This window comes from Tasmannia lanceolata, unplaced genomic scaffold (genome assembly GCF_043159265.1).
Source record: "Tasmannia lanceolata isolate RefF3 unplaced genomic scaffold, GAP_Taslan_0.1 ptg000048l, whole genome shotgun sequence".
NCBI classification, from domain to species: Eukaryota; Viridiplantae; Streptophyta; class Magnoliopsida; order Canellales; family Winteraceae; genus Tasmannia; species Tasmannia lanceolata.
Genome location: NW_027518725.1, coordinates 4,689,360 through 4,717,072, shown reverse-complemented (window position 1 = coordinate 4,717,072; position 27,713 = coordinate 4,689,360). Strand labels below are relative to the sequence as shown.

Genomic DNA, 27,713 nt, shown 5'->3' with positions numbered 1-27,713 from the left:
GGTAAATACATCAATACCCAATCGTCCTTATAATCTTCTTCTTGGCTCATTCTTCTGCAACTTTTCTTCCTTTTCTTCTTAGCTCATTCTGCTGCAACTTTTATTTTCAGAAATTAGCTCTCGACAAGTCAGTAATCAAACTATCGTTTTACAGAGGAGGAATAAAAGGTACTCCTCTTTATCACTTTGATCTTGCCCTTTCTTTATTTTAAACCTCAACCCTAATCATACTAATCCCTAACCCTAAAACTCTGCATTTAAATTAAATCGGGCGTTTCCGTTTAGAATCGAATTGGGGTTTTTTTTTTTCTCAAGAAAATCCCATTCAAACAGAAAACATTACTGCAATCCTGCATCTCTTGAATAAAATCTATGTTTACTTCTAGAAAAAGAAAAAAGAAGAAGAAGACAGTACAAGAGATCTACATATCAAAATCTACAAGAAAAAGATAGAAAAAGTAGGAGAGAGAGGTTGATTTAAGGCAAGGGAACCTCCTAAAGTTTCAATTCTAGGGTTGTCATGACTCTCACTTATCATCCAAACCCTATCACAGAACAACCTTTAACCAGATGAAAAGATCTACCTCCGAAGGCACAATATGTTGAACATTCCTTATATCCCAAAAGCCTACCTATATAATTCAACATTCCTAGATCTATTACCTTATCATAGAGCCATTCTTCATCACCTAAATGCCTCTACCTATGTTTCTTCAGAAGCAGCAAAATGTGTCATCAATCAAACATGTTGAAGATATGTTCTTCATTCATCAGAATGAAAGAAGATTCTCTCAGAGAAAGTTTCTGTTTTGGTTGCAAATTCTCTTCATTTTCATTAAGATACAACTTCGTATATACAAACTCAAAAGTGTGCCACATTACCAACCCATTTACCCACTTACATGATGTACATAATAATTAACTAACACCCACAAATCTAAAATGCATAATCCTACGACAACTACTGTAGCTACATCATATACACCATAATATGTACGCATCAAGTTTTGAGTCCAATAATCAGTTTTGGATTCAAAATCGATTATCAAAATCCAAAATTAACATGGCCTTAATAGTATAACATAGGAAGAGATTTTATGGATACTGAATCAAAATTTTGATTCTTGGTTATTTAGTGGTGAACAAAGATGATTGCGCCCCAAATTCCGAATGGCAGCATAAGCAGCGATTTGCCCAATGGTGGGGCCAAGAAATCTCGGGAAAGTGAGCGGCGACGGAGACGAAGGAAGCAGAAGAAGAACAACAAGGCCTCCTTGTCCGCCGCTGCAGCCAACGGCGCCCCTGCCACAGACGAAGATAGTGATGATGCTGATGACTCCAAGGAGAACACTGATCCTCATCAGGTAAATCTTTCTCCCTCTCTCTCTCTCTCTTGCAAGCTTTACTGTTTCTTCTGAAAATTAACCCTGGCTTGGATAGTCCGCAATATGAACTTACAAAAAATCCATTTTTTGGGAAGATTGAGGGTTTAATAAGTTCCCCAAATCTGTTGGAAACTGCATTCGCTGGAATTTACGTCGGTAGCTACAGCTATGGTTTTGCTTAGTTTTTTCTGCTTCATATTCTATTTTTCATGCCTTCTCTCATATGTTTTGTGTTTTGGATCATTTCATATTTCTTGTTTCTTGTCTTTATGCCTCATTATTAGGGTTTTGCTAGCTCTTTAAGGTGCATCAGAAACTTAATTTTACACATGTTTTGAGACTTTTTTTATATCAAAACATGTGTAAAAGTCACAAAACATGTGTAAAGTGATTGCAAAATTAAGTTCCCAATGCACCTTAATGAGTGCCCTAACTTGCTAACAAAACCCCATTTATTATTCTTTTGTAAGTTTTGTGGAATGCTACAGGTAATAGGTGATCAAATCCATGCATTCTAGTTACAGATTTTGTACATTAGGTTTTATTTTTCCCATCACTGGCATTATTAGATACCCTGAAATCATTAGGTAGTGGAGCAAGTAGAAGTGGAGTACGTCCCAGAAAAGGCAGATTTGGAGGACAATTTGCTTGAGGATTTCAAGAAGGTCTTTGAGAAGTTCAGCTTTGTGGATGCTGCTGCTAGCTCAGAGGTATGCGAAAAGAAGTTAAGCCGAAATGTTTCAATGTGGAATGGTTCTTGGTTTAACTGGCCGTGTTCTGTTTTCCTTCAGGGGAACGATAAACAGGATGAAACAGCTATTGCAGCTTCCAACAAGAAAGCCGATTCGGACTCGGACGAGGAAGAACAGGATGCACAACAGAAAGAGAAAGGGCTCTCTAATAAGAAAAAAAAGGTTTTGAGTGAATGCCGTATTACTCATAACGTGTAGCTTGTTTCTATTTCATTGTTGATATATTCAATAAGATTGAAAAGGAAAACTAATTATTTTTCTTTTTGTCTAGCTTCAACGGCGAATGAAAATTGCTGAACTTAAGCAAATATGCGCGAGACCAGATGTTGTAGAGGTATGATCTGTGTCGCACTCCTGTACAATTGCAATTTCATCTCTTTTACTGTTACTCTTTTTTAAGCTGATGGGTAACTTTATTGGAAACAAAAGCAGAAAAATTACATTTGGGGCGGAGGTTGCCCCAAATATAGCACATCTCTATGGACACACATTTTTTCAATTATGTTAGCAAGCACTTTATCACTATGAGGAACATGGAAAAAAGTACATCTCTCCCTCTACACAAATCCGAAAATCTGTTAATAAGGTGTGTGAACTGCCATGGTCCTGACATGTTATGAATCACCCACAACAACACACAAAAAATGTCCCTTTCCACGCACAAGGTGCTTTCAAACTCTTCACTGATGATCTGAAAGCTCGTTAAAAGGGAATTTGCCTCCCGTTTAATTGGAATCATCAACAACAATTTGGATGGATTAAGACAATAACACTGATAAACTATTGTGAAAAACACCTCCAAACTCCGTCTGCCCTAGGTTCCCTAAAGAAGATTTATAAAAGTTAAGCTTGATTGCATGGTGGCCGCAGGGTTCCATCTCGTCGTTCTCCGACCTACAATTCTTGGTGATATGTCCCACTCCCTATCAAGAACTTGAACGGAGTATACCCTCAACTCCACCTTTCCTGTGACCCAATTCAAAATTGAACTCTTCACTCTCCATAAGAGGGGACGGACGGACTGGCGAAAGAGGGGCATGCCTCGTCAGCACGCGAGTGTCCATAACATGGTAGGGGCTGGGGTAGGGTCATAACATGTAACACCTGTGCTGACATCTAACAGGCTTTATTGGTTTATTCCAACGATTTCTTCATTGTAACGGGGACGTCTCGTCCCCGTCGCTTTTTTAAGTTTGACTATTTGGAAGGAAATCGTTAATTTCAAAAAAAAAAAAAAACTCTCCAAAATATCCTAGCCACCAATGTATCCTTCAAACAATTAAACCCCTCTTTCGATGATGGAATGGAGCATATCACCTAGATTGTCTACAGAATCAATAAAAACTCCTTTGACTCTCCCAAATTATGACAGTGTCAATTGAGTAGTCAGTCACATCAACCGAGTAGTCAACCACGTCGTGCTGAGTCGACTAGGATTTCCTTGGGCTGCGTTCTGCACTGCATCCGCATTTTTAAACACTGCTCCATACAACTCTTCTTCATTGACAAATTCATTTTCATCTTTATCCTCACCTTCATATTCTTCAGCGATGTCATCATAGATTGCTGCGGTTTCTTCAAATGATACTTCTTCATCTCCAACGTCATCATGGTCATAGACATCATAAATATGTGGAGAATCACCATGAGTGACTTCCTCCTTTTCGTGAGAATCATCATAATCATTGAAAAGTGGCGAAATTTTATGAAATGGATTTTCCATCTTGTTATTATTATCTTCCCTTGTCCTTTTCAAAAAAAATTATTACCTTCCCTTGTGCTTCCTTCTGGGTGATCAACATGATCTTCATCATTACGGTTGTCTTTTGTTACCTCCATTTTGTCTTCCGCTCACTCTTAACGTTGCAGGTTTTGCAATTCACACTTCAATTCCTCTACCAATAGTTATTGCATCTCCTCTTGATGTGCCTAATTCACGACCCGAACTAAAAGAATCTACTAACTCATCCCAATTACATTAAAATAAAATATAACTATATCCCTATGATGACTAAAAGGAAGTCCTATTTGATGAATGTTGGCCCCCAATTGGCTCCTCCTTAGACGTTCCTTCTTGGTGCGATTCAGATATTCTATGGACTCTTACGGAACCTGGCCTGCATCAAAATTAGCATCAACCTCCCATATTATAGACCAAAGAAGGCTATTGACTGCTTCCTTCAAATGCAGATGATGTTAAAGACATTTAAGCGAGAGAATGAGTGGATCAATTAACTCTGAAGCTAGGAAGCTAGGAAACTCCTATCCTCTTCTCTAGTGGCTTGCAATAGATACTTTGTATTGTTCCGCTGCTATTTTATTTGTGATGTAATATGTAATCTGCTTCCATTTTTTATGGGGTTGCCTCGTCCTTTGAAGATTTTAATACAAACAGCTGCATATCTCTCAAAAAAAAGTTGGAGCCTTTTTTTTTTTTTAATGTCATTTAACTTTATTCTCTGATTTTAACCTAATATCTTTGGGGAGATGATTTTTTCGCCTCCCTCTGTAGGATAATGCACCCCCTTTTAAAGTGAATTGTGGACAGGATTTTATGCTTTTGACGTTGAATCACGTTAAAAGGGGGGCGCATTATCCTACAGGGGGCGAAAAAATCATCTCCCTATCTGTATTCTTCTTTTATCCTTGATCTACGGTTCTAACCTGGCAGCTGCATATTTGTCTACCTTTTTCTTATTTTTATGATTCGTTCAATATCTTTATTCTTTTTAAATTGATTGCGTTTCGTGTTATTTTTAATTTTCAGGTATGGGATGCGACAGCAGGAGACCCCAAGTTGCTTGTGTTTCTGAAGTCTTACCGAAATACAGTTCCTGTACCTAGGCATTGGTGTCAAAAGCGGAAGTTTTTACAGGTGAGGAGTGTGTCTGGAGCCCACACGATGTGAACTATTATATGCATGCATGCATGCATGTTTGATGGGTATGCACGATAGGAAGGAGTCACATAAGAGGGTGAGGGGAGATCAAGTCGATAAGGTTTTACCCCTCTTATATGTATACGTGGTTCTTGCAGGGGCCAGCTGTAACCATCATGGAGCCAGGACATTTCGGTGTTTGCCAAAAGGAGCCTTTGAATGGTTTATCTTTTGATATATTGCTAGGGTGGGTGGGGTCTAGTTAGTTGCATACGCTGCCACTTTGAAAAATAAAAAAAGTCTAGGTTAGATGACCTGGTCAATGAAATTAGAGAACTATTGACTTGTTGGCATCCTAATTTTGTTGTGCAATTTTGGATGGAGCTTGGATTTCACAATCTGAATCATTTGTGTAGTAGTGCTCAGACTGAATATGTTCTTTTTGATATTGCAGATGTGGGCTGTTACAACGCCTTAAAATTCACGATTTCATTATGGGTGTGATTAGGATCAAATAAGAGCTAAACCGATTCCATATAATTTATAAGCTTTGGACCTCATCCGTTTGGTTTGCTCTGGATGTATTGACAGGGAAAGCGTGGTATTGAGAAGCAACCTTTCCAGCTTCCTGACTTCATTGCTGCAACCGGTATTGAGAAAATAAGACAGGTAATTGGTTATAGTGAAATATGTTAAGGACATGGAACTTTCAGGTGCACTAAAAGTGGAAAAAAACACATTTTTGCCAACACCATACTACATTTTTATACATTCTGCTGTATTTTTTTAACGAGTTCAAACCAGTTTTTGGCCCCGTTTTAAATTCATGGTTCTTTACTTCTGGTTAAAATCCACAATTTATGTTTGTGAACTGATTGGTTGTTACATGTTTAATGTTCCCAAAATATCTAATGTAGGCATACATTGAGAAAGAGGATAGTAAGAAGTTGAAACAGAAGCAACGTGAGCGGATGCAACCTAAAATGGGAAAGATGGATATTGATTATCAGGTTAGTCCAAGATCTTGTTATTTCTTTGCATAACACTGTTCTTTGGGATGCCATTCAAAAAAAAAAAAAAAAAACAGTGTTTTTTAGGATCTCACTGTGTTTTCTTTTTCTCCTAAGTTTCGATGAATGGGCTATGCTTCCCTGTATGTACATCTCATGATATCATAAGATTATCGTCGTACTTATCCCCATAGTTCTGGTTGAGTGCTTGCTTGTATTAATCTAACTTTCTGTTTAATACTATGGTTTTGTTTTTTTGCAGGTTCTCCATGATGCATTTTTTAAATATCAGACAAAACCAAAACTCACCTCTCATGGTGACCTGTATCATGAAGGGAAAGAATTTGAGGTATAATTTCTATTTGTTGATATTCCATGATCAAACGTATAATCCTTTTTTTATGGGTTCTTACTTTTTTTATGGGCATCAAACTTATATATCCGAAAGTTCTTTGATGTTACAATAGATGTTAAAACGGCCGTGAGCAAGTTTGTGTCATGGGATTCAGTTGTTTAAACCGTTTTTTTTTTAATTGAGCCATATTGAAACTGATTGATGTTTTCCGAGTACATATTATTGTTTTTAGAAATTTGTAAGCAGTGGTAGTTTGTTATGGGGCAGAATCAGTGTCTGAGGAAGTTATGGCGTTTTTTTTTTTTTGAACTTCATAGGTTATCTCTTTCCATTGGTCATGTACTAGAGTAACCAGTGGATTGGAAGTATTGCGCATACATAACACCTCCAATTGGGTTTTATCGTTTTGTTTCTATCTTTTTTTGCATTTCTCTTCTAGAGAGTTGGTCATAGTCGTATGTTAACAATGGCAGAAGGCTGGCTGGGGAATTCTTGTTCATGGGTTTTTCAGTGAACCTCCTTAAAAAAAATTGCCTCATCTATATTTTTTCTCTGCTATCTTTCAATTTATCTTTTTCTCTGCTGTATTTTTTCTAGATTGATTTCCAAAATCTTAATATGTTATATATATGCTTAATGGCTAGGCAGTAGCCTTGGCATTATGGGAAAATAGCTTGACGACTGATTGTTTGCAACTCATGAATGTCTCTTTTGTTGTTATACAGGTCAAACTAAGGGAGATGAAGCCAGGCATGTTGTCTCAGGAACTGAAAGAAGCTCTCGGTATGCCAGATGGTGCTCCTCCGCCCTGGCTCATCAATATGCAGGTTATCTGAGCAAGTATCTGCTGGATGTTTTGTTCAATCTTTTGCACCTAGTTTTAAATGAATTGACAGAAATTTCCTTTGACCAGAGATATGGCCCTCCACCGTCTTATCCAAGTCTGAAAATTGCTGGTTTGAACGCTCCTATTCCTCCCGGGGCTAGCTTTGGTTATCATCCTGGAGGTTGGGGTAAACCTCCTGTTGATGAAGTGAGTTCTTGGTTGTTTTCATGTTTTTTTTGCCATGTTTTTCTTGTCTGCGGTGATAAACTTTTCCCGTCTGCTTTTGCTTTAAAATTCCTTTTAATGTTTGTGTGAAATAGCATGGACGTCCTTTATATGGAGATGTTTTTGGGGTCCAACAACAAGAACAACTCAACTACGAGGTACTAATACATTTCTTTAATCCTACTTGCATTTTAAATCAATAGGCTTGCGTTGAGCAAAAAAAAAAAAAAGGAAACCCAGGCATGAGGTTTGAGGCGTATTCAACTGTAGTACTATTATTACATGAGGAATGATAGATTGAAGAGTGCCTGCAAAAACCAGTTACAAGGACGCCCCGATTGGTTCATTTCAAATAGTGCATTCATAGTGGCATCGAAAAACATGGAAATGACATTAACAAATATGAAATTAAATTAACAATAAATGCACTTTGTTTGACAGGGACCAATAGGAGTGCCCTTGTTACTGTTTTTTTTTGCAAGGGCTCCCTTCATTCTATCATTCCTCTTATTTCAGGAAGGCGTTAAATAATTGTATTTCTGCTGAAGTCGATTTATTCCAATAAGCTTTCCCATTGGTTACATGTTGGTTTATGTCTGGCCTGTAATTTCAGGAAGAACCTGTTGATAAGAGTAAACATTGGGGTGATTTGGAGGAAGAAGAGGAGGAGGAAGAAGAAGAGGAAGAACAGATGGAGGAAGAGGAGTTGGAGGAAGGCATTCAATCTGTGGACAGCCTTTCAAGGTGCTTTACCTATTCCTATGCTCGTTTTTTCTCATTTGTTATAAGTTTAATATTAAATATTTTATTCTTTACTCAGTACCCCTACTGGGGTGGAGACACCTGATGTGATTGACCTGCGAAAGCAACAGAGGAAGGAGCCCGAGAAACCTTTGTATCAAGTGAGTCCCATCAGTGCAGCCTTGCTTTTTCTTATTTTGAATTTTTCGTAGTCGCATATATTTGACATCTGCAAACTAATACACATTGACTTTATTATTTCTTTCTTTGTAAAAGGTTCTTGAAGAAAAGGAAGAAAAGATTGCTCCTGGGACCTTGCTTGGTACAACACACACGTGCGTATTGGTTTCGTAGCCAACTCTAAACTCATCTATATGATTGATACTCGGGATATAGTCTATTATTCATACATTATGTATTGAATTCTTGAAACTTCTTGATTGTTGGGCAAAATCTGATGATTTCTTTTATACAGGTACGTGGTTGCCACTGGCACACAAGACAAGACAGTTGCCAAAAGGGTGAGGCAATTGACCCCATACTTCATGTTTTATAAATGCTACTGCCATCATTATGAAAATTATAGTTGCAATTTGTTTTGTTTGACAATTATAAGGTATTAAACTAAACTCATAAAAACAGCATTTATATCATTGGTGATACACTAGGGGTTTTGGCCACTCATCAGTATCTAGGGGTGCAATTCAGGTCAATTTCTCAGAATTCAGGTTGAGCTTTTACAATGGAATTGGGTCAGGTTCTGGTTGATTTCAATCCATTTTTTAGCAAAAGATCAACCCCACCGATCCAAGTTGCACCCCCTATCAGTATCGTCTGATTTACCAACTGTATTGGTAGTAATACCTAAATTGTAATAATGCATTAATGCTCACTCACCAAAATGGCCGAATGGCTTGTGAAAGGAACTTCTGCTGGAAAAAAACTCCCGAAAATGCTTGGTTTCATTGTGCTCAAACCTTCAATATAAGTTTTGTAAACTGCCTATTTGTGGTTGATCTATATCGGTTGCAGTTATGGTTACGAACTTTTTTTTTCTTCTTTTCTGTAAATTTTTTACTCCAATGATGCAGATTCATACGGGAAATAACGATTTTCTTCTCATTTATGAATATGTTTTTCTACATCGCTTGTCTTTCACAGGTTGATCTGCTTCGAGGACAAAAATCAGATAAAGTGGATGTTACTCTACAACCTGAAGAGTTGGAAGTTTTGGACAATGTTTTGGCAGCCAAGTAAGTGGAACTGTAACGAAAATGCCTACAACAATAATTGGGCCCTAATTTTATTTTTTTATTTTTTGGATTTTGGATTTTGACAACCAATTGCGAGTCCAAAACTCATACTCAAATTTACATTTAATCTCGAGTCGAATAATTAGTTCGGACTCGGAATCAGTTCTCAAAATCCAAAACAAACAGTGTCTTACTCTGCAATTGGGGGCAATAACCAATGTTTGAATTGTATCACAGGTATGAGGAAGCAAGGGAGGAGGAGAAGATGCGGAATCAACGAGAGGATTTCAGCGACATGGTTGCCGAGGTGGGTTTTTGGCAAACTTATTCTTGCTTATTTTAATTTTGCTGGTTCATTTATCTGAGATAATTATTTATGAGATTGAACTGGTGCAGGTTGAGAGTCAGAAGAGGAAGAAGCGCAAGATGCAAGAAAAGGAAGGGAAATCAAAGAAGAAAGATTTCAAGTTTTAGGATGTTTGATGTCCTAATTTTGAGGGGGGAGGTTATCAATTCAACCCTTGTTGGACAGAGGGTTGAAGTCTTTCAACTTGGTATCTTGTTGTTTGAGGCTTTTGATGCATCAGATTTATAATCTATTCAGCTACTTGATTGAGGTTAGAAATACATAGCAAGCTTCAAATTATAATCAATTACTAAGTTCAAGTTGTAAATGATTCAGCCCAACTTTATGGGCGCTGATAAATTCCCCTCCTTTTACGGTTGTGAAGCCCAATACTTTCTCCCCTCGCGGGAGGTCCAACGAATGCATGGTTTAGATCTTTGAACAAGGTAGGCTTTACCATATAAAGTGTATTTTTTCTTGAGCCCACCTTATTTTGAGATCCAAATGTTCATTTGTTGGGCCCCCTAACGTAAACAGGCCTTGCCCATAAAATCAGCTTCATATGATGAACGTAACCTTGAAGAGTTAGGATCATCCCAAGCAGGGAGCCTAACAAATGGGTTCTTGCCAGTGACGCCATGTGTTTAGAGGGAAAAAAAATAGTAGATTTTACTATTTTGGCATACGGTGGACATTCTCATTGCAGCCGAACAAAGCAAGCATTTCTCCAAGCCCATGCCTTGCGTGCATTACATTGCTCCTCCGGTCAGATGAGTCTCATTATATCATTGCCGAATCAGCTCACGTGCATTTCATACGTGCTCCTTTGCACGAGAGACACGAATGCAACGGAACCAGGGTTAAACAGTCGGACCCATTTACACAGCACAAATATAAGATTAAGCTCATTACCAAACAAGTTTTTTAATCTCACAAAAAGAGTGAGGCTGATTTCTGGGTTTAGGATATGAAACAATGTGAATAAGATTTAAAGGAAAGATCCATGTTTATTTTCCTGTTCCATCTAACCCAGGTGGCATTTCAGCAGAGAGATTTCAACCATCTTGTTGAAGGTTAAGGCCATTAAGAAAAGAAAAGCAAACATAGACACTCTATACACTTCAAGATACCAACCAAATCCCAGAGGGCATTCTTTTACAAGCACAAACGAATTACATACAGCAAAAGTAAAATTCTATTGATCATAAGGAGCAGAGGGAAGGAGTGCAAGATACAGAAACCATAAAAACTTTATCTGGGCTGCATTGTATCTCCAAGAGAATCAGAGCTGATTAAATCACATTTGATCCTATTGATCATAAGGACTGAAACAGATGTAACTCAGCTAATCTGGCTTGGAAAAACACGTTTACCACTGTTCTTCCATCAAGGCCAATCACAGGAACCATCGTTCATCAGCCACGTCTTATTCACTTTTTTCCGTATAAGCCTTTCTTAACCGAAGGCATGCTTGAGAATTCTCATTCCAAGGAGAATGGTCCATGGGTGACAATTTGGGTATAAAAAATGGATTTCAAAACTGTGCAAAAGTCTCTACTAATCCAAAGCAGCTTTGTTCCTCCGGCCAGTTATTGGCTTTGGCAAGCCATCATAGATGGGTCTCGTGATAGTTGGATCAAGTTTTGTTGTCCACCTTGAAGTAGGCCAGATTGAGGGGCCACTTTCCGGGTCCAGCAAATTCGATGTGCTGGAAGATTTCCTAACACTGGCGAGGCTGTCGGAAATGGAGTCTCCCATCGGAATCGGATTCAGGCGACCGGAATCAGTGTCCATTACCAGAGCTGTTCGGCTTGAAGATTTGGGTCTCAGAGCTAGACCTTTCCCTGTTAGCCCTGAGAACGTGTTACCACTATCCTCTTTCAAAAGCAATTCAGGTGTATGACAATCCTCTGAGAGATCGCCATTCTCTTGCAAGAAGCCATTAACTAAGCTTCTAGTTTTATGGTGCCGGGATGGAGGCATGTCAGCATCTTCTAAGTACAGAGCTCCGCCTGTTTTGTATACTGCCATTTCTGTCCCTTCAGCTGCACCTTTGTTTTTCTGAGGTGTGAGACCGTAGAATCCCTGTAAACTACACATGGCTGGAGAAATTCTTTGTTGTGAGGATTTCAGCTTGAGTGACTCAAACGATTCCAAGAGATCGACATGAGGCCGGCGGGTAATGGTCGGTTTGATGCTACTTTCTCTGCAACAAATGCCACCACAATAAGCAACTGTGAAATTCATATAACTATGCCTTTCCATTAATTCCCTTATACATTTTAAATACTAAAATAGAAATACATATTTCACTCTTAATGATCTATTCTGACTGATCATTAAAATATAGAATGGCTGCCAGTAAGTCTTAAATATACTATTCCCAAACTTAACCTGCAGAAAATTCTTGCTCACATGATCATACCAACTAAGATTTGTAGTGGAGGATGCACCGTATAACAGGCCAGAAAAACCTGTAACCGTAAGTATACTATTCCCAAGAACATCCTAGAGTTTTTGAAGTTTGTAGTTATGCAGGGTTAGTCTAACCATTTTCTTCATCTAAGCGGAGGATTGCAGCATCGTCCTACTTCAAACTGTAGTAGAATAGAATAATATTTCTTACATTTCATATGTTATTCTCACAAATGTTGTGAATGGTATACATGAAAGTTAACACAGCACTTGGTTTCACACTTATTTTCTAAAGAATAAAGTGCAATACAGAGAAAACAGCAGATTTAAAAATAAAAAAAAAGTATAACAAAGAAATGAGCGATAGACGGAACAAGAAAGCCCTTTCTGAAATTATTTTGGGAGGATGTTAAGGAAGTTGGAGGCCTCAGAATGAACTTATCAAATATCAGATATAAAATAAGTTGTAATAAGTATGTACATAAAATATGAGCAGCTCTTGGATTCATTCACATTATCTCCCAATATATTCATTTTTATGGTTTCCTCATTATTTCATGATTTGCGTAGGAACTGATGCAGCTATAATTTACAGTCAGTTGGCGCTAAAAAGTTGGCAGAATTGGAAAAACTTATGCAGCTATAAAACTGCTGCAGGGCATGCTATAGGATGTAAATACTATAAAATTCATCTCCGACATATCACATCTAAGCATCATTCAAAAAGGTGCTATTATTACCTTTGAATCAAATGTCATGATCGGAGAGTATTTTATATGATATGTTCAGCCAAGATTTGAGCATTTGATATATGCACTAAAGGAGGTGCATGATTGCTAACATGAAAAAATTAGAAAAGCAGGGCATGAGTTGTAAGGCACAATTGGAAAACATTCACATGTGTATTCCCTTTAAGGTAGATAATGTCCGCTTTGAGGACATGTATTAATTACCAAAAGCAGTAACAACAAAAAACTAGAAACATAAGATATTTGTTGATCCAAGGTGCCTAATATCCCAAAGTGAGTGGCACCTCAAAATAGAAGACTCTCAGAGAATGCACTAAAAAAATCTGAAAAGATGGTTGCTTTGCCAAAAAATTGAATATTTAAGTATATATGCTTAGCAACTATTGTGATACCCAAATGCTAAGCTCTTGAAAGTGCCTTAAACCACATGAGTACCCAAGTATCCAACATGGACTGGCAAGTCAAATCCAAGTGCCTGTGCTCCTGGATATTGAGAGGTCAGCATCCTTCCATCCATGGCTCTATCAACCGTTTCCTTCAGCGACAACAGTTAGCCAACAGTGACTATTTAGGTCTTGCCTCCAACAAGAACCAGGAATAAGATCCAAATTCACGATTTGCAACCATCAAAACAAGTGGTCTAACACAATGTTAGCACAGGATGAAGAGCAACTAGTCATAGTTAGCATCAAAGATGCCAATTAAACAGAAGACGGTCTGTTCTTCCCAGTCTTTGCATATTCAAGATGGATCTATTAAGTCTACATAGACAATTTTCAACGGGAGAATTAATACTGTAACTAAATTGGGTATTTCTTCCAAGTTCTACCAAAAATTAAAATATAATAATTGCATCTTTGCAAGTGCTTAGGTTATGAATGAGTCATTAGTCTTGGGTTTGCAACTTTGAGAGTTCGCTGTAGAACTCTAGATGGGAGAAGTACTTCTAATATGGTGCCTGTGGTCTGTCATGGCTGATTGTCATTGATGGACACATTTATCTGTTGGTCTCAGATGTGGACTTCTAGTCAACTATAAAGATTAGTGAAACAGAAAAAAGAAAAAAAAAGGAAAATCCAAGGGCCGTGACTTACCGGGCCACGGAAAGTAGATAAAAACCAAAAGTAGCAAAAGGGCTAGAAGATGTTAAGGTATTTTTCTTCAATAGGCGGCTCATTCCTATCAACTTCTTTGGCTAATGAGTCCTCCACTTAATTAGCACTTCACAGAGCTGGTGTGGTGAAAGTTAGTGTATCATCCTCCACAATTGTTATAAACGGGAAACCTTGGAAACTATCTGTAGGGACTTCAAAACTTAATTGAAGAGTATCTCTGGTTTTCGGGAGTCTACAAGTTTGAATTAAAGAATTCAGATGGGATATATGCAGTTTTTACTTTCAGATACACTAGCCATGCCTCACATTAAATTAATAAGGCCAAAAGACTCAAAACCCCTGACTTCCATTTTGCAAAAGGGAGCAAATGTGGCAAATGTCAGTGAGCTGTCATGTAACCATAACCGAGACAAGGAGTGCATTCCAATCTGTGAGATTGTGATGGAAGCTTTTTCTATAGCTTCAAATCTATTCAGATAATTTTAAATGGGAGAATGACACTCTGTCACTAATTATGGCTTTCTTCAAAGTTCTACCAAAATCAAGAATATAACAATTGCAACTTTGAGAGTAAATGCTTATGTTATGAATGAGAGTGGTTGGTCTAGGGTTTGCAACTTTGAGAGTTCACTGGTAGAGCTCTTGATGGAAGATATACTTCTGATATGGAGTCTGTGATTTGTCATGGTGGACTGTAGTTGATGGACATGTTTATCTGATGGTCCCAGATATGCTTCTGGTCAATTAAAAAGATTTCCCCCCACAAATGATTGTACACCAATATGATTTTGTTGCCAGATCTTTCTCATGCTTTTATGGATTTCTTTTGAACCAATCAAATAGAAAATCTGAACAAACTAACAGAAGGCAATCTCACCTCTTGAATACCAAAAAAATAGGAGAAAAGGTGAAAAAACTGTTCCAGAAATGTATCGTCATAGGTTGTCTGTTTCTCCATTAGTGTTGGGAAATCAGACATGGTTGGGAGGATATCCTAATGAAGGAACATTCTCTCCCAACCCAAAGCCGAAAGTACACAAAAAAAAAAACCTCTGAACTTTTCCTCTGAATTGAATTTTTCAACGATCAACATACTCGATTAAGAACACAAAAAAAGACCCTTCAGAATGGAACACTAAAGATGAAGAATAATGAGTAATAACTCTAGTGAACTAAACAATACATGCACTAGCAAAACAACATCTGTAAGTGAATGATGCTGAGGGGGGTAGAATTTCTAATAATCATAAAAAAATGGTCTTTTATGATTGAAGACAATAACAAGGAAAAATACATAGCGATTTTGCAAGAAAAAAGCATGAGAGGAGCATAAGAGTACCCTGGAGCAGGTGAACCATTTGACTGGATGGGAGATGGGGGGTGTCTCCCTGGTAGTGGTATCTGCAGTGACTTGTGAGCAAACATTTGAAGATCTGTCACCAAGCCATTCATTCGTTTTATATCTGCCACCTAACACATCAAACATGCACCCCTGTCACAAAGTAATCGTAACCCCCGCCCCCCCCAAAAAAAGGCATCTCATTGTCTTAGTAGAAAACAATGCTAACATCTTCATATCAAAGACTCCATATGAATGCAAAGTTGTTTAAATATCAAACAGAAAAAAAAGGCCTAAGAACAAGGTAAATTCCCTTATCAGGCCATTGGTACTGAGGCTAATTATAATTCACAAACGACACCTAGCTTGCAAAATGAGAATGCCTAAAAAAGACACAAGTTCTATGAATCTTAATGTCTATACAATCATTATCATGGAAAGTTCTATAATATCAATGCTAGTTATTGAAATTTGAAACTATTCAAGAGTAGCACATTTCCAAGAATTTAAGAAATTGTTCTATGGAGACCAATTTTACTAGCCCAGGTCCAACCACCCAGCTTCATTAGTAGAAAATCAGCCATTTACAAACTGCATACGAAAACATGACCCGAACACTGAAAAAGCGCACACAATCAATTTCATAAACAAAGCAGCGACATCTCTCAAATTAGAAGAGAAAAAAAAACTCAAGACAACAGAATTTATTAGAACACTTTTTTATTGCATAATGACAACAAAATTGACGCATAAATAACCAAAATAACCCTGAATCTTTTTCAAATCTCTCTCCCTCTCTCTACAAAGAAGCCTTCAACAGTCATCGAGGTATGAGGAAAAATAGAAATAAGACCAAACAGATTTTAGAAGTGTTGAAAATCTCACACTCACAAATAAATCATATCCAAATATAATTAACTAGAAGACATTTATGATTTAATTCACCTCAACGCCGTATTTGATCGCGACACCAGCAAGGGTATCCATCTTGGATACACGGTGCTCGATATAATTAGAGGAAATCTCAGGCATAACTATACAACTCGAGGAAATTGTAGGATCGTTTGATCTCTCGCGAACGCCTCCTTCTACCGAATCATACGAAAAAATATGAGAATCACCATTACACCGGCTCCTTTGGATCTGCATCTCCAAAATCCTCACCAACAAAAACCTAAAATTTCCTAAAAATCGGAAATTCTCTTCTATATCCTCATTTCTAAACCTAAAAACCTGCTAACAACAGAATTTTCCACTCAGTTACTCAGATCGGGAAATCCAGTGCAATGTCCGACTGGAATTCCCTAAAAACGACCTAGATTTATCTCCATCTCCAAAATTCCTCCTTAAAATTTCCTAAAAAACGGAAATTCTCTTCCATAACCTCATCTGTAACCCTAAAAACCTGCTGACAACAGAATTTTCCACTCAGTTACTCAGATCGGGAAATGCAGTGCAATGTCCAATCGGAATTCCCTAAATATGCCCTAGATCGCTGTAGAGGGAGCGATTTTTCACCAAAAGAGACCGAAATCGTATCGTTTTTGCGGAAATTAGAAGATGCAGATTATCTAAATCGAGCTATGAATTCCCTGAATTTCGACATCCTGATCGGATTCTCCATATAACAACGGAGAAAGGCAGTCTTAGTGAGAGAAGAGAATAATAGGTTTAGAGAGAGGGAGAGAGGGAGAGAGAGAGAGGGAGTTAATTTCATAATTTGGGTTTGCTTAGCCCTTACCTTGAGGTTTATTATCGTTGACGCGTTGTATGCAGAATCTGACACGTGTCGTTATTTCACTGTGCTACTTTTTTCTGCTTTCGTGGGTTACCGATTTTCTTCATCCCGGGATGAAAATGAAGTTGGAAGGAGTATCATATCAAAGACCCTTAGTCGGCCTGATATTTACGAAATTGCCCCGTGCTAAAATGTACCTTGTGTGCACGATAGCACTTTGAAACATGTCCGGGTCCCAATCAACCACATCTGCTTGATCCATTGTAGATTTTGATGGCATCCCACCAAATCGACGGCTCTAATTGCTTGCTATGAATACAGTGTGCCAAGGTTTATTTATTACTGCGCCGACAGAGAGTAGCACCGAGTCACCGACACGAAAGGGCTTTTCGCAAATTTGCCTACCAAATCCCTATATATTAAAATTATTTTTTATTCTTCTTACCTGGGCCACCCACTTGTAGTGTAAAATCGTAGTCATGAATACACTAGTCCATGCAAGAAAATGGGGTGAATATATCACTTCGTCCTTCTTTATTAATAATTTTCTACCTACACTAGTCCATGCAAGAAAATGGGGCTTTAAGAGCTTTTTGAGAACCGTAATATCCTCTGACATCCCTTTAAATACTGCACGACAAACAAGTGGAGCGCATGTTTATCAAAACAGTGGAGTGCAGAAATCATTTCCCTAAATAAATCTTTTTTTCTTTTAGTTTTTTTAATATTTTGTAGAGGAGAATGGATGTCTTGGAATGCATGCGATAAGATATTATGTCAATTTATGAGTTATGAGGGCTCTCCACATTGCTTTCTGACTAATAGGTATCTTTAATCATTTCTAGTAATAAACAACTTGCCCTCTAAGACCTTAAAATCTGTCTCCCTCCATTTCTACTTCCTTTCTTTTTCTTTACTTTCCTTTCTATGGAAAGCAACTGAATGGACCCAAATCTCTCTCTCTCTCTCATAAAAGCATTTCCCTAATTGCATATATTAAAAAAGAGCAAGTGATATGAAGAAAGGGGGTGAATATATCATTTCCAATATAAAAAATGTGGTAAAGACAAGCTACATTAAGATTTCTTCCCAAACATTTGGGGCCCATTTAACATGGATGTGATTGGGTTCGTTGATCAAGCTAACAAAACATAAGCCCAGTCCCTAACCATTAAGCTACAGGCTCAATCCCTTACCACACTTTTTACACTGGCCGTGGCAAAGGGAAGAAAAGCTTAACGTTCGTGGAAAGATATACTCACTTTATTTTAAAACTTATCTGATTGAATGTGAAAAAAAAAAAATTTCATTACGTGGAGATGCGGGGTATCGATCCCCGTACCTCTCGCATGCTAAGCGAGCGCTCTACCATCTGAGCTACATCCCCTTTTATGTAACAGGTTTAAATATAAACTAATTAGTGTATAATTAAACCCCATAGCATCTTCAGCCGTTGATCAAATGATCTTTAGTTTGCGAACAGGAACTTGCAAAAGAAGGCAAGAAACTATACGGGACCCACACCGTAGGATTGTCGGATCAACATTTTATTTGAAACTGGAAAACAGCTCGGGGCCCAGTAATTGGACGGTCCAGATGAATGAAAGGTCCACCATCTTGATTGGATTTGGAACACATCATGTTGCTCCCAGCCTTCCACCTCCTCTTTTTGTTATCCATCGGAGATCTCAAAAGTCCCGCGAAGCGACTTCATTAAAACCCTAAACAGATAAGAGAGAGAGAGAGAGAGAGAGAGGAGTTTTCATGGCGACTCTGCAACTCACAGATTCAAACCCTAGTCTCCTCAAACCCTCCCTAAATTCCATCTTTTTCGTACGGAAAAACCGCCATTTTCGCACCTCTCAAGCTCCAGTCCTCCCTAAAGCTTCTACTTCTTCGTCTTCCTCTATTGAGAAATCATCATTAAACCGAAGGCAATTCATTACAGAAACAACAGCTCTTTCACTCACTCTCGCTCCTCTAATCAGCTCTCAAGAACAGGCAAAAGCTGAGGACGCTCTCTCCGAATGGGAAAGAGTTTATCTTCCCATCGATCCTGGTGTCGTCCTTCTCGATATCGCATTCGTCCCAGACGACATTAATCACGGTCTGATTTCAATTTTGCTTTCAATTCTACTCTTTAAATTGATTGTGTAAACTATAAATGATTAAATAACACCTACTCTAAGGTCTAAGCAAGGTTTTAAATTTCGGTTTCGGTGTCAGTTTCGGCCACCACCAGAACCTAAGAAATTTCGGCCTAAATCATGTAAACTTATGATAATAATTTTGGTATTTTTAAAATTTCCACCGAAATGTTTAAAATTTCGGTGGATTTAAAAAAAAAAAAAAGAAGGTAAAAACAACCGAAATCTAAGAAACCAATTTCCGGTGAATTTAGTTTCAGCTTAAGATTTTGGAGTAGGATTTTGCTAAGGGTGCTCGTTAAGGAGCATTTAAATTTAAATGCTCTTGGAAACATCAATTTACACAATTTTTGAGACTTTTACACATGTTTTGAGACTTTTTAATCAAAAAAAAAGTGTAAAATGATGTTTTCAAGGGCATTTAAATGCTCTTGAACGAGCACCCTTATAGGAGGTACTTCGTTTCAAAACCCAACAACTCCTTGATATTAAAAATTCACATGTAGCGTGGCTAGCGCCATCCTATAAAAAGAGGGGCACACATGATTAAATAACTCTAGTCTAACGGCTTAAGCTTTTGGAGTAATTGGTTGTTTCACAGATTGCAAAGACACTCATTAATCTGATTCTGATTTTGATGGTGGAATTCAGGATTTCTATTAGGAACGCGGCAAACGATTATGGAGACGAAAGATGGGGGCAAGACGTGGTTTCCACGTTCGATACCATCTGCGGAAGATGAAGATTTCAATTACAGATTCAATTCCATTAGCTTCAAGGGGAAGGAAGGATGGATTGTTGGAAAGCCTGCAATTTTGTTACACACCTCGGATGCTGGAGAAAGCTGGGAAAGAATACCGTTAAGCAATCAACTTCCTGGAGATATGGTAAATCTCTCTTTTTCCCTTTTTTTTTTTTTTTTGCACTTGCGTGATGATTAATCTCACAATATGAAAGAAGCATTATGTAAATAGATTTTTGTTGGGTTTTGTTGGTTTTCATTTGCACTTGCAGGATAGTTGATTTCACAGCTTGCAAGAAGCATTTCTTCATATCCACCAAACTTTGTAAATTAAATAAATGAATTGTGTATCATCAATAAATGTAAATAGATTTTGTTGGGTAATATGTATGTAAGTCAACTAGGTAAGTAATACTTCTGATGCATTCAGTTCACATTTTGGGTGGGGCTAGCATTTTCTGTTATTATACGCTTAATAGAATGTTCTTAGTGAGGTCATGCCAGTTTGTGAAACAACCAATTACTCCAAAAGCTTAAGGTGTTACAGTTGGTGTTATTTAATCATGTATACTTCAACACTCCCCTTCACGTGTGGCCCCTCTTTTTATTTGGTATTATTTAATCATGTATACTCCAAAAGCTTAACAACCTGTTGGAGTTGGTGTTATTTAATCTTTTATACTTCAACACAGTTGGGGAACATTTGACAGCCACTGGTAATGGGAGATGGCATAGATATTGGGCTTATTTTAAGTGGGAGGTTATGTTATTTATCAGCAGTTTATGGATTTCGGACGGAGGCAATGCACTTCTCTAATTAATCATAATGGTGTTACTTTGGGAGAATCTTCTTGTTGGAGATGGACACCTTTCCTATGAGGTAGTACTGCTAAGGAATAATGCTTTCGAGATTTTCTGAGGAGCTAGTTATTGGAGGTTTTCGGGAATGATGTTATGCTAGGTGTCTGGTGCCTCAATGGAAAGAAAATCAATAGTTTCAAAAGTGTTTTGGAACGGTGTTGTACCGATATGAAGACCGTCGTTCATGACTGATTTGATGTTTTGGAGCCCCTTATGCTCACTGTGAGGAGTTGCTTGAGACAATGTCGGATATGCTTGTTGGAAGAATGTACCTGGTAGAACTTGATGGATACAGAAGGTTATCCATGGTCCTTAAGTTTGAAAGGTAGAGACACTATTGAGATTAATATGGTTCTGGCATCTGGCATCTGGTTTTCTTAAGATCTCTCAAATTCATAGGGTTTAGAACTTAACTGTTAACTGGCTGCTAAATTCATCAATCATCGTATATGATCTGATCTTCATTTTTCTCCTATAACTGTGTTGTTAGGGTCATCTAGTTATGTGACACCATTTCTAATACATGCTGATATACCTGATACTACATTGCACTCAGTAAACCTCAATCACCAAGATACTAAATTAGTCACTAAATGAACTTTTTATTGTCGCTTTCAGAAAAAACCCATTTGAATGACACTTTGTTTCATTCTTTGCTCAAATTTTTTTGGAAAGTTGAAGCTCGCCATGAAGTCTCATTCTAAGGAACCATAATTGATCTTTCTGTCACCATTTCTGAAGGTTTATATAAAAGCAACCGGGGATAAAAGTGCAGAGATGGTTACTGATGAAGGAGCAATTTATGTTACGTCAAACAGAGGATACAACTGGAAGGCTGCTGTTCAAGAGACTGTTTCAGCTACTCTTAACCGGTATATTTTTACTTGAAATTAATTTAATCCAGGGAAAATGATTTGAGCACAGCCAGGGAGGATGCCAGGGCTGGGACAGGGATTGGCAATCGCAGCTCTGGCATCCCTCCTCAGGAATCCTGCTACCACTCTTCTTAATCTAATGCTGTTATGTGGTTTCTTTTCGCTTTCAGAATGTAATACCAATGCTAAAAAGCATATCTGGATTCAGACTCGAGACATGTTTCCACATCTTCAAACTCACATATCCTCATTGGTTTTGCAGAACAGTTTCTAGTGGCATTAGCGGCGCGAGCTACTATACAGGGACTTTTAATACGGTAAACCGTTCACCTGATGGAAACTATGTTGCTGTCTCAAGTCGTGGGAACTTCTACCTGACTTGGGAACCTGGGCAGGTAAGCTTCTTCAATTTGTGCTTGTTCCAAATTCTGTCCAGCGTAATACCATGTGCTATCTCATATACCCAATAAGGGCTTGGTTTTCTTTCAACTACTTCACATGGAAAGCATCATAGAATGTCTCTTCTTAGTTTTGAGGCACTGCGATGAGTTATCGATTACTATGATGAAGGTTTTTGCATCGTCAGTCAACCATGTCACAGAATTGACAGCATCACTTCTGCAATTTAAGTTGTCACTTGTGAGCTATTCATCCAAAGAAAATGCATTGACATGAATGGGATTGAAATACATTTTCCCGTTCCATTAGATCAAAATGTTCACTTGAATGTATTTTTGCTTGTTTGTTGAACTCATCTGATGCACTAGTTTTGATTGGCGGAAGAGATCTAAAAGTTGTGCTCCACACTGCCTATATTAAATTTTCTGGGGAGGCAGGGCCTCATCTGTTTGCACAACAGAATAGTAGATACATTTAGGGCAGTGATAAATCGACCCCCAAATGTCTTTCTCTCTCCTCTGGGTTAGAGAGAGAAAGAGGAGAGAGAAAGACACATAGGGGGTCGATTTAAGATATATGGGAGTCGATTTATCACTCCCCTACATTTATTGTTCATGTTTATCAATAGAAGGTTTAGAGGTGACTACGTTGTGATGGTGCGAGGTGCCGTAAACCGCTGTTCTCTTTTAGCTTAAAAATAGTGCAGTTGGAGGTAAAGTTCTGTAGACCTTTGATGTCAGTATCTGTCTGTCCTTGCTTGGTACTTTTTTCTCAGAAATCGATGTCGTACTGGTGCAGCCAGCAGCCCCCTACGTCATTTTCCTTCTTAAATCAGCTGGGAGTTCCCCTTTGTTGTCTGCATCCACCTCTTTACTGGCTATGGTTCCATTGTTGGCCAACTGGTAGTTCTTACTAAGCTGCTAGTTTTTTTACTATACCCAACGTATAAAACTTAGTTACCCATTGTGCTGAGAAATGAGCTGTTCTATGACCTGGTCCATCTAGGAGTCATAAGATTCTGAAGGAATTGCATCTCGTATAAGATTCGTGCAACTACAAGAGTTCAATCAACCCCCAACTTTTCTACTGATTCAGTCTCTTCCTAGCATCACAAAAAGAGAAGATACCCAATGTTGTGACATTTATCAACCCATCTTTACTAATATTCCAGCCTCTCTGCTACTGGTTGGTCATTACGTTGTGTGGTTGTGCCTTGTAGCCTTGCCGATTCAAAGTTGTGTTGCAATGCTATCAAGCTAGGGCCTATTCTTATGGTTTGAGTTTGAGTTGATTGATTGCAATGTTCTTCTAGCTTAGTTCTTCTCAACTTTAAGCTCTGTATTTGATTTACAGAATCAATAGAGGTTGTTCTATGTGACATTTGTTATATAAATAACCAAAATCCAGAATCCAGATATTGCTACTAATGCTTCTCTGACCTATCTGACCTAGCAGTCTCACTCATCTGACAGAAAGGCCATGTGCTTGATTTGAAATTCATTTTGAAGTTGTTTCTTGTTGTCTAATTATTCTGTTTTCTTTGTGCTAAATGAGCAATTTTAAATGGCGCAACATTTTTATCTAGTTCTTTCATAATTGACAGCCATACTGGCAACCACATAATAGAGCTGTTGCACGGAGAATTCAAAATATGGGATGGAGAGCTGATGGTGGCCTTTGGCTTCTTGTGCGTGGTGGAGGACTTTATCTCAGCAAAGGCACAGGGGTAAGTAAAAGTGAGAGTTTCTCCTTGTCCTTTTGATTGGTGTATCAGTAATTTTCTCTTTTGATGATGTCAGGATCTTTGTAAAGTGCATGTTCTATAATATTTGACAGGTGATTGCTCAGCCAACTGATAGTACTTTAATTGGGGCTAAGCTAATTCTACATATTCACTTTCTAATTGTGTTGAAGTGATTTGTTATTCTGTAACTCTCTAAGTTCTCATCCAGCTGCTCTAATTTACACTTCACACTCCGGTTCTGAATCAGCATCATATGTACAATCTAGAGCATACATTTCCATAACAAGAAAACAGCATGTACTATGAACGAACATTAATCAAATCAAGATCCATAAAAATACAATAACATGTAAAAATACAATGGTCCAGATTCACTTTGCAAGAAAGCTATTGAAAATATGGTTGAAATGGTTGATTTTTGTGCTATGGCCAATCAAAGGTGAGCCACACCATGTGAGTAATTCATATCAATCAATCTGTTATCCGTGTGCATGATATAGCTAGAAAGCATGGTAATACAACGCATCCAGGAGAGTTTATGCTTGTATATATATTTAATAGCTATAAGAAATTTAAATTTATATGATACTTAATAGTTAAACCAAGGCCGTCCAACCTAGAGGCTGGAGGTTCGATCCCAGTTTACCTACCAAAAATAAAATATAAAAAAAAATAAACCAAGGCTGCCCAAGTTTCCCTGATTTATATAGTATAGATAGGGTGAGAAATCTAGTAGCAATTAATAATGCAGATGCATTAATGATTTTCTAATATTCTAAATAGTGTGGAGGAATGTGCATGACATCCCATATTTTCCCATTATATATAGGGGCTGTTTGGATACATGGATTTTAGAATCCAGGTTTTAGTTTGAAAGTGGTGTAAAATTCTGGATTTTAGAATCCATTATCCTGGATTTTAAGTAAGAAATCCAGGTTTTAGAAATCTCTCCCCCATCTTGAGATTTCTAAAACCTGAATTTAGGACAATCTCCTACTCTCTCGCTCGACAAAAGGAGGGGTGAGAAATCAGAAAACGACGGGACTGTCTCCTCCTTCCCTTGTCTGCCATCCAGGATTTTGAGGAAATCCAAGATTTTAAAATGTTGATATCCAAACGGCTCCATAGTATAGATGTAGAGATTCTTTACAACCTTGTGTGACTTGCTGCAGTTTATTAGTTAAGGTTGCTAGCAAGCTTGATTTTCTATTATTGTGGATTTCGTTTTTCTATAATATCTTTCCCCCTATTTTCATTTGTCTCCACCTCTTCTTTTTTTCTTTTTTTTTGAAAACTTTTCATTTTTGTCTCCACCTCTTATCTACTTGTAAATTCAACTATACATCTAGTTATAGAATTTTCTTCTGGCTTTTTAGTGGATTATGACTGACATGTACTAGATGTCATGGCTGTTACATTCCTGGTTTGAAGAGTGAAATATGAAGCAAAATTTTCATTATATTTTTCAGCTCACAGAGGACTTTGAAGAAGTTACAGTCCAGAGCCGGGGTTTTGGTATTCTTGATGTTGGATACCGTTCAAAGGTAATATCTGAATTAAATCCTCTAGAACAAGTATGCCTGGCTTCAAGTATAACACACTATGCAGTTATTCCACTTCTTCATATCAAAATTAATAAGAGAAGTACATCTGAAAGAGTAGAACAGTAAAGAGTGAGTCTACTCAAAGAAACTATGTAGACGTAGACGTATATGATTTAGTTCAGATTGTAGTGTCCAAACCAAGCGAAACTGTTATCATATACTTCTTTGTAAATCATAAAGTTCGATCTTAAATACTAATTTTCAGTTTCATAATTTTCTGCTTTTGGATATTTTTGAATATCTGTTTTGGTACCAGGATGAAGCTTGGGCAGCAGGTGGCAGTGGAATCCTCTTGAGAACAACAAATGGTGGCAAGTCATGGAGCCGTGATAAGGCTGCGGACAACATTGCTGCAAATCTCTATTCAGTAAAGTGAGTTTTTCACTGATAAACTTTGTGTTTTCTTTCAGTTTTGGATTGTTAAGCTAATTGCCTTCCAAATGGAAAACCTACCTTGATCCTGCTTTGTTCAATTCATCCGGAACAATTTACAACTTTCTTCCCTTCTTAGTTCTAATATCATGCATAGTTTTAAATTTCGGCCGAAATATGATTTTTCTACTGAAATATTTCGGTTTTGGTTTGGACTGACCAAAATTACATTGAATCGGATTTTTACATAATTTCCCCGAAATTTTGTACTTTTCGGTGGAAACTTTTGTCAAATTTTTACATGATTTCGGCCAAAATTTCCACTGAAACCGACATTTAAAACCTTGATATCATGTTTCTTCATCGATGGGAAAGAGTCGCAAATGACCGTGTCACAGTTGAGTGAAATTAGATGAGAAAAATTCCAAAATACCTATTTACCTTAAAAGTATTCTTAATTATGGTAGACCCCATTCAAAAAGCCGCCTCTCCACAAAACCGCTTCAACAAACCCGTATTGGTATTGCAGCCAATCCATCCCAGATTTCGTCATTTGCAGCACTGCCCTTAATAAACTCTATTCACCTTAGCATTGTCTACAGGCTGATAGACATGCGAAGCTTCATCATTACCATATTCCCTACTTAGCTTTCTCGATCCTAAAAAGCGTAGGTATTTTCTAAAGATCCCCATGATTGAGTCCATCCAAGTATTCCCGCATAATCCACACCATTCTTCTAGTTAGCTTTGAGATGCCATACCCCAAAGATTGCAGTCATTCAAAAAACAACTGATTGGAGATGGTGGGTCTAACAGATAAATGGACCAGATGATGCTGACATCGTCAGTTTGCCCCCTAGTATCATTGCTTAATTATTCTTGGTAGTTTCTTCCAGTTTCTCCTCCTCACACAGAACCCAGAAGTCATTTTTGCATTGCCAATAAATTTGTGCTATGTTGAAGGATTCTTCTGAATGGGGCATGGCGGATTTTCGCATGTCCGACAAATATCGAATTCCAATACTTGTTGAAAGGATTCTCCGCGACACTTTAGATCTCTTTAATATCCAGATATTACCATGTTTTGAGTTTTATCCATCCTAATAGTTTGTACGGAGAATGGAGATGAAACATTACATTTACTAAACCAATTAAAATTTTTAATAGATTACTTGTTGCAACTAGATTATTATAGAAAAAAAAAAAAAATTTGAGAATTGATTAAATAACTTTGATTAATCCATGAATCTTTTTGGGATATGCCAAATCTGACACTCAATATCTCTGTTGGATTCCGACACGTGTCCGTATTGATGCAACAAAGGATATATGCAAGCTCTTGATATTTCTACCTTGCCTGCGCAGGTTTATCAATGATAACAAAGGTTTTGTACTGGGGAATGATGGCGTCTTGCTTCGGTATCTCGGATAGATAATGCAGTAGTTACAGCCTTACAGGCACACGTTTACATGGAAAATTCTCATGTCTAACTCTTCCATATGTATTCTTATTATTGTAAGGAGTAATACAAATAATTCTTTGCATGTAAGAGATGTGGTCTGATTTCAGTTTAATTTGCATTCGAGAATTGCCCAGATCCTTCTGTGAGACGGTAATGAAAACAAAATGGAAAAAACAAAAATCCGGCAGCCTACTAAAGAGTAATTATCAGGATCCTACTCGGATCCAAACATGTTCAAAGATTCTGAAAATAGATCCTGCTATTTTGGATCATAATAAAAGCCAAATCCATTTTAATCGGATCTGTTGGGCTTGTCAGGTCAGTTAGCAGCCCTTTGGGCCTTTTTGGAGACCCCCAAAATTGGTTTTTATTTGCAAAG

The 27,713-nt window shown here is 37.8% G+C and overlaps 3 protein-coding genes and 1 non-coding gene across 6 annotated transcripts; 2 read left to right on the top strand and 2 right to left on the bottom strand.

Moving 5' to 3' along the window:
• Window positions 1-14: 14 nt before the first annotated feature.
• LOC143864289 (uncharacterized) lies at window positions 15-10,085 on the top strand. The gene is made up of 19 exons (XM_077375204.1): window positions 15-168; window positions 1,137-1,364; window positions 1,973-2,095; window positions 2,177-2,299; window positions 2,409-2,471; window positions 4,905-5,012; window positions 5,607-5,684; window positions 5,933-6,025; window positions 6,288-6,374; window positions 7,106-7,207; window positions 7,294-7,413; window positions 7,527-7,589; window positions 8,045-8,175; window positions 8,252-8,333; window positions 8,449-8,507; window positions 8,648-8,693; window positions 9,334-9,425; window positions 9,663-9,732; window positions 9,822-10,085. Exons 2-19 carry the CDS (start codon window positions 1,149-1,151, stop codon window positions 9,897-9,899), a joined length of 1,734 nt encoding a protein of 577 aa, XP_077231319.1. The 5' UTR covers window positions 15-168; window positions 1,137-1,148; the 3' UTR covers window positions 9,900-10,085.
• A 769-nt stretch (window positions 10,086-10,854) lies between these two features.
• Window positions 10,855-17,080, bottom strand: LOC143864358 (Peptidoglycan-binding LysM domain-containing protein). The gene is made up of 3 exons (XM_077375286.1): window positions 16,335-17,080; window positions 15,390-15,520; window positions 10,855-11,977 (listed from the first exon to the last, which is right to left on the bottom strand). Exons 1-3 carry the CDS (start codon window positions 16,536-16,538, stop codon window positions 11,329-11,331), a joined length of 984 nt encoding a protein of 327 aa, XP_077231401.1. The 5' UTR covers window positions 16,539-17,080; the 3' UTR covers window positions 10,855-11,328.
• A 1,361-nt stretch (window positions 17,081-18,441) lies between these two features.
• Window positions 18,442-18,514, bottom strand: TRNAA-AGC (transfer RNA alanine (anticodon AGC)). The gene has a single exon. It is a non-coding gene; the product is annotated as a tRNA-Ala (tRNA).
• Window positions 18,515-18,789: 275 nt separating this feature from the next.
• HCF136 (photosystem II stability/assembly factor, chloroplast (HCF136)) lies at window positions 18,790-27,467 on the top strand. 3 transcript variants are annotated; one of them, XM_077375118.1, is made up of 8 exons: window positions 18,790-19,234; window positions 19,926-20,161; window positions 21,619-21,749; window positions 22,015-22,147; window positions 23,755-23,877; window positions 25,365-25,439; window positions 25,756-25,871; window positions 27,237-27,467. In XM_077375118.1, exons 1-8 carry the CDS (start codon window positions 18,892-18,894, stop codon window positions 27,301-27,303), a joined length of 1,224 nt encoding a protein of 407 aa, XP_077231233.1. In that variant the 5' UTR covers window positions 18,790-18,891; the 3' UTR covers window positions 27,304-27,467. The 3 variants fall into 3 exon arrangements, 2 of the variants coding, with proteins under 2 accessions (XP_077231233.1, XP_077231234.1); XR_013241121.1 differs by lacking the exon at window positions 27,237-27,467 and having other exon boundaries at window positions 18,791-19,234; window positions 23,755-23,887; XM_077375119.1 differs by lacking the exons at window positions 25,365-25,439; window positions 25,756-25,871; window positions 27,237-27,467 and adding an exon at window positions 23,988-24,022 and having other exon boundaries at window positions 23,755-23,887.
• The last annotated feature ends 246 nt before the right edge of the window (window positions 27,468-27,713 follow it).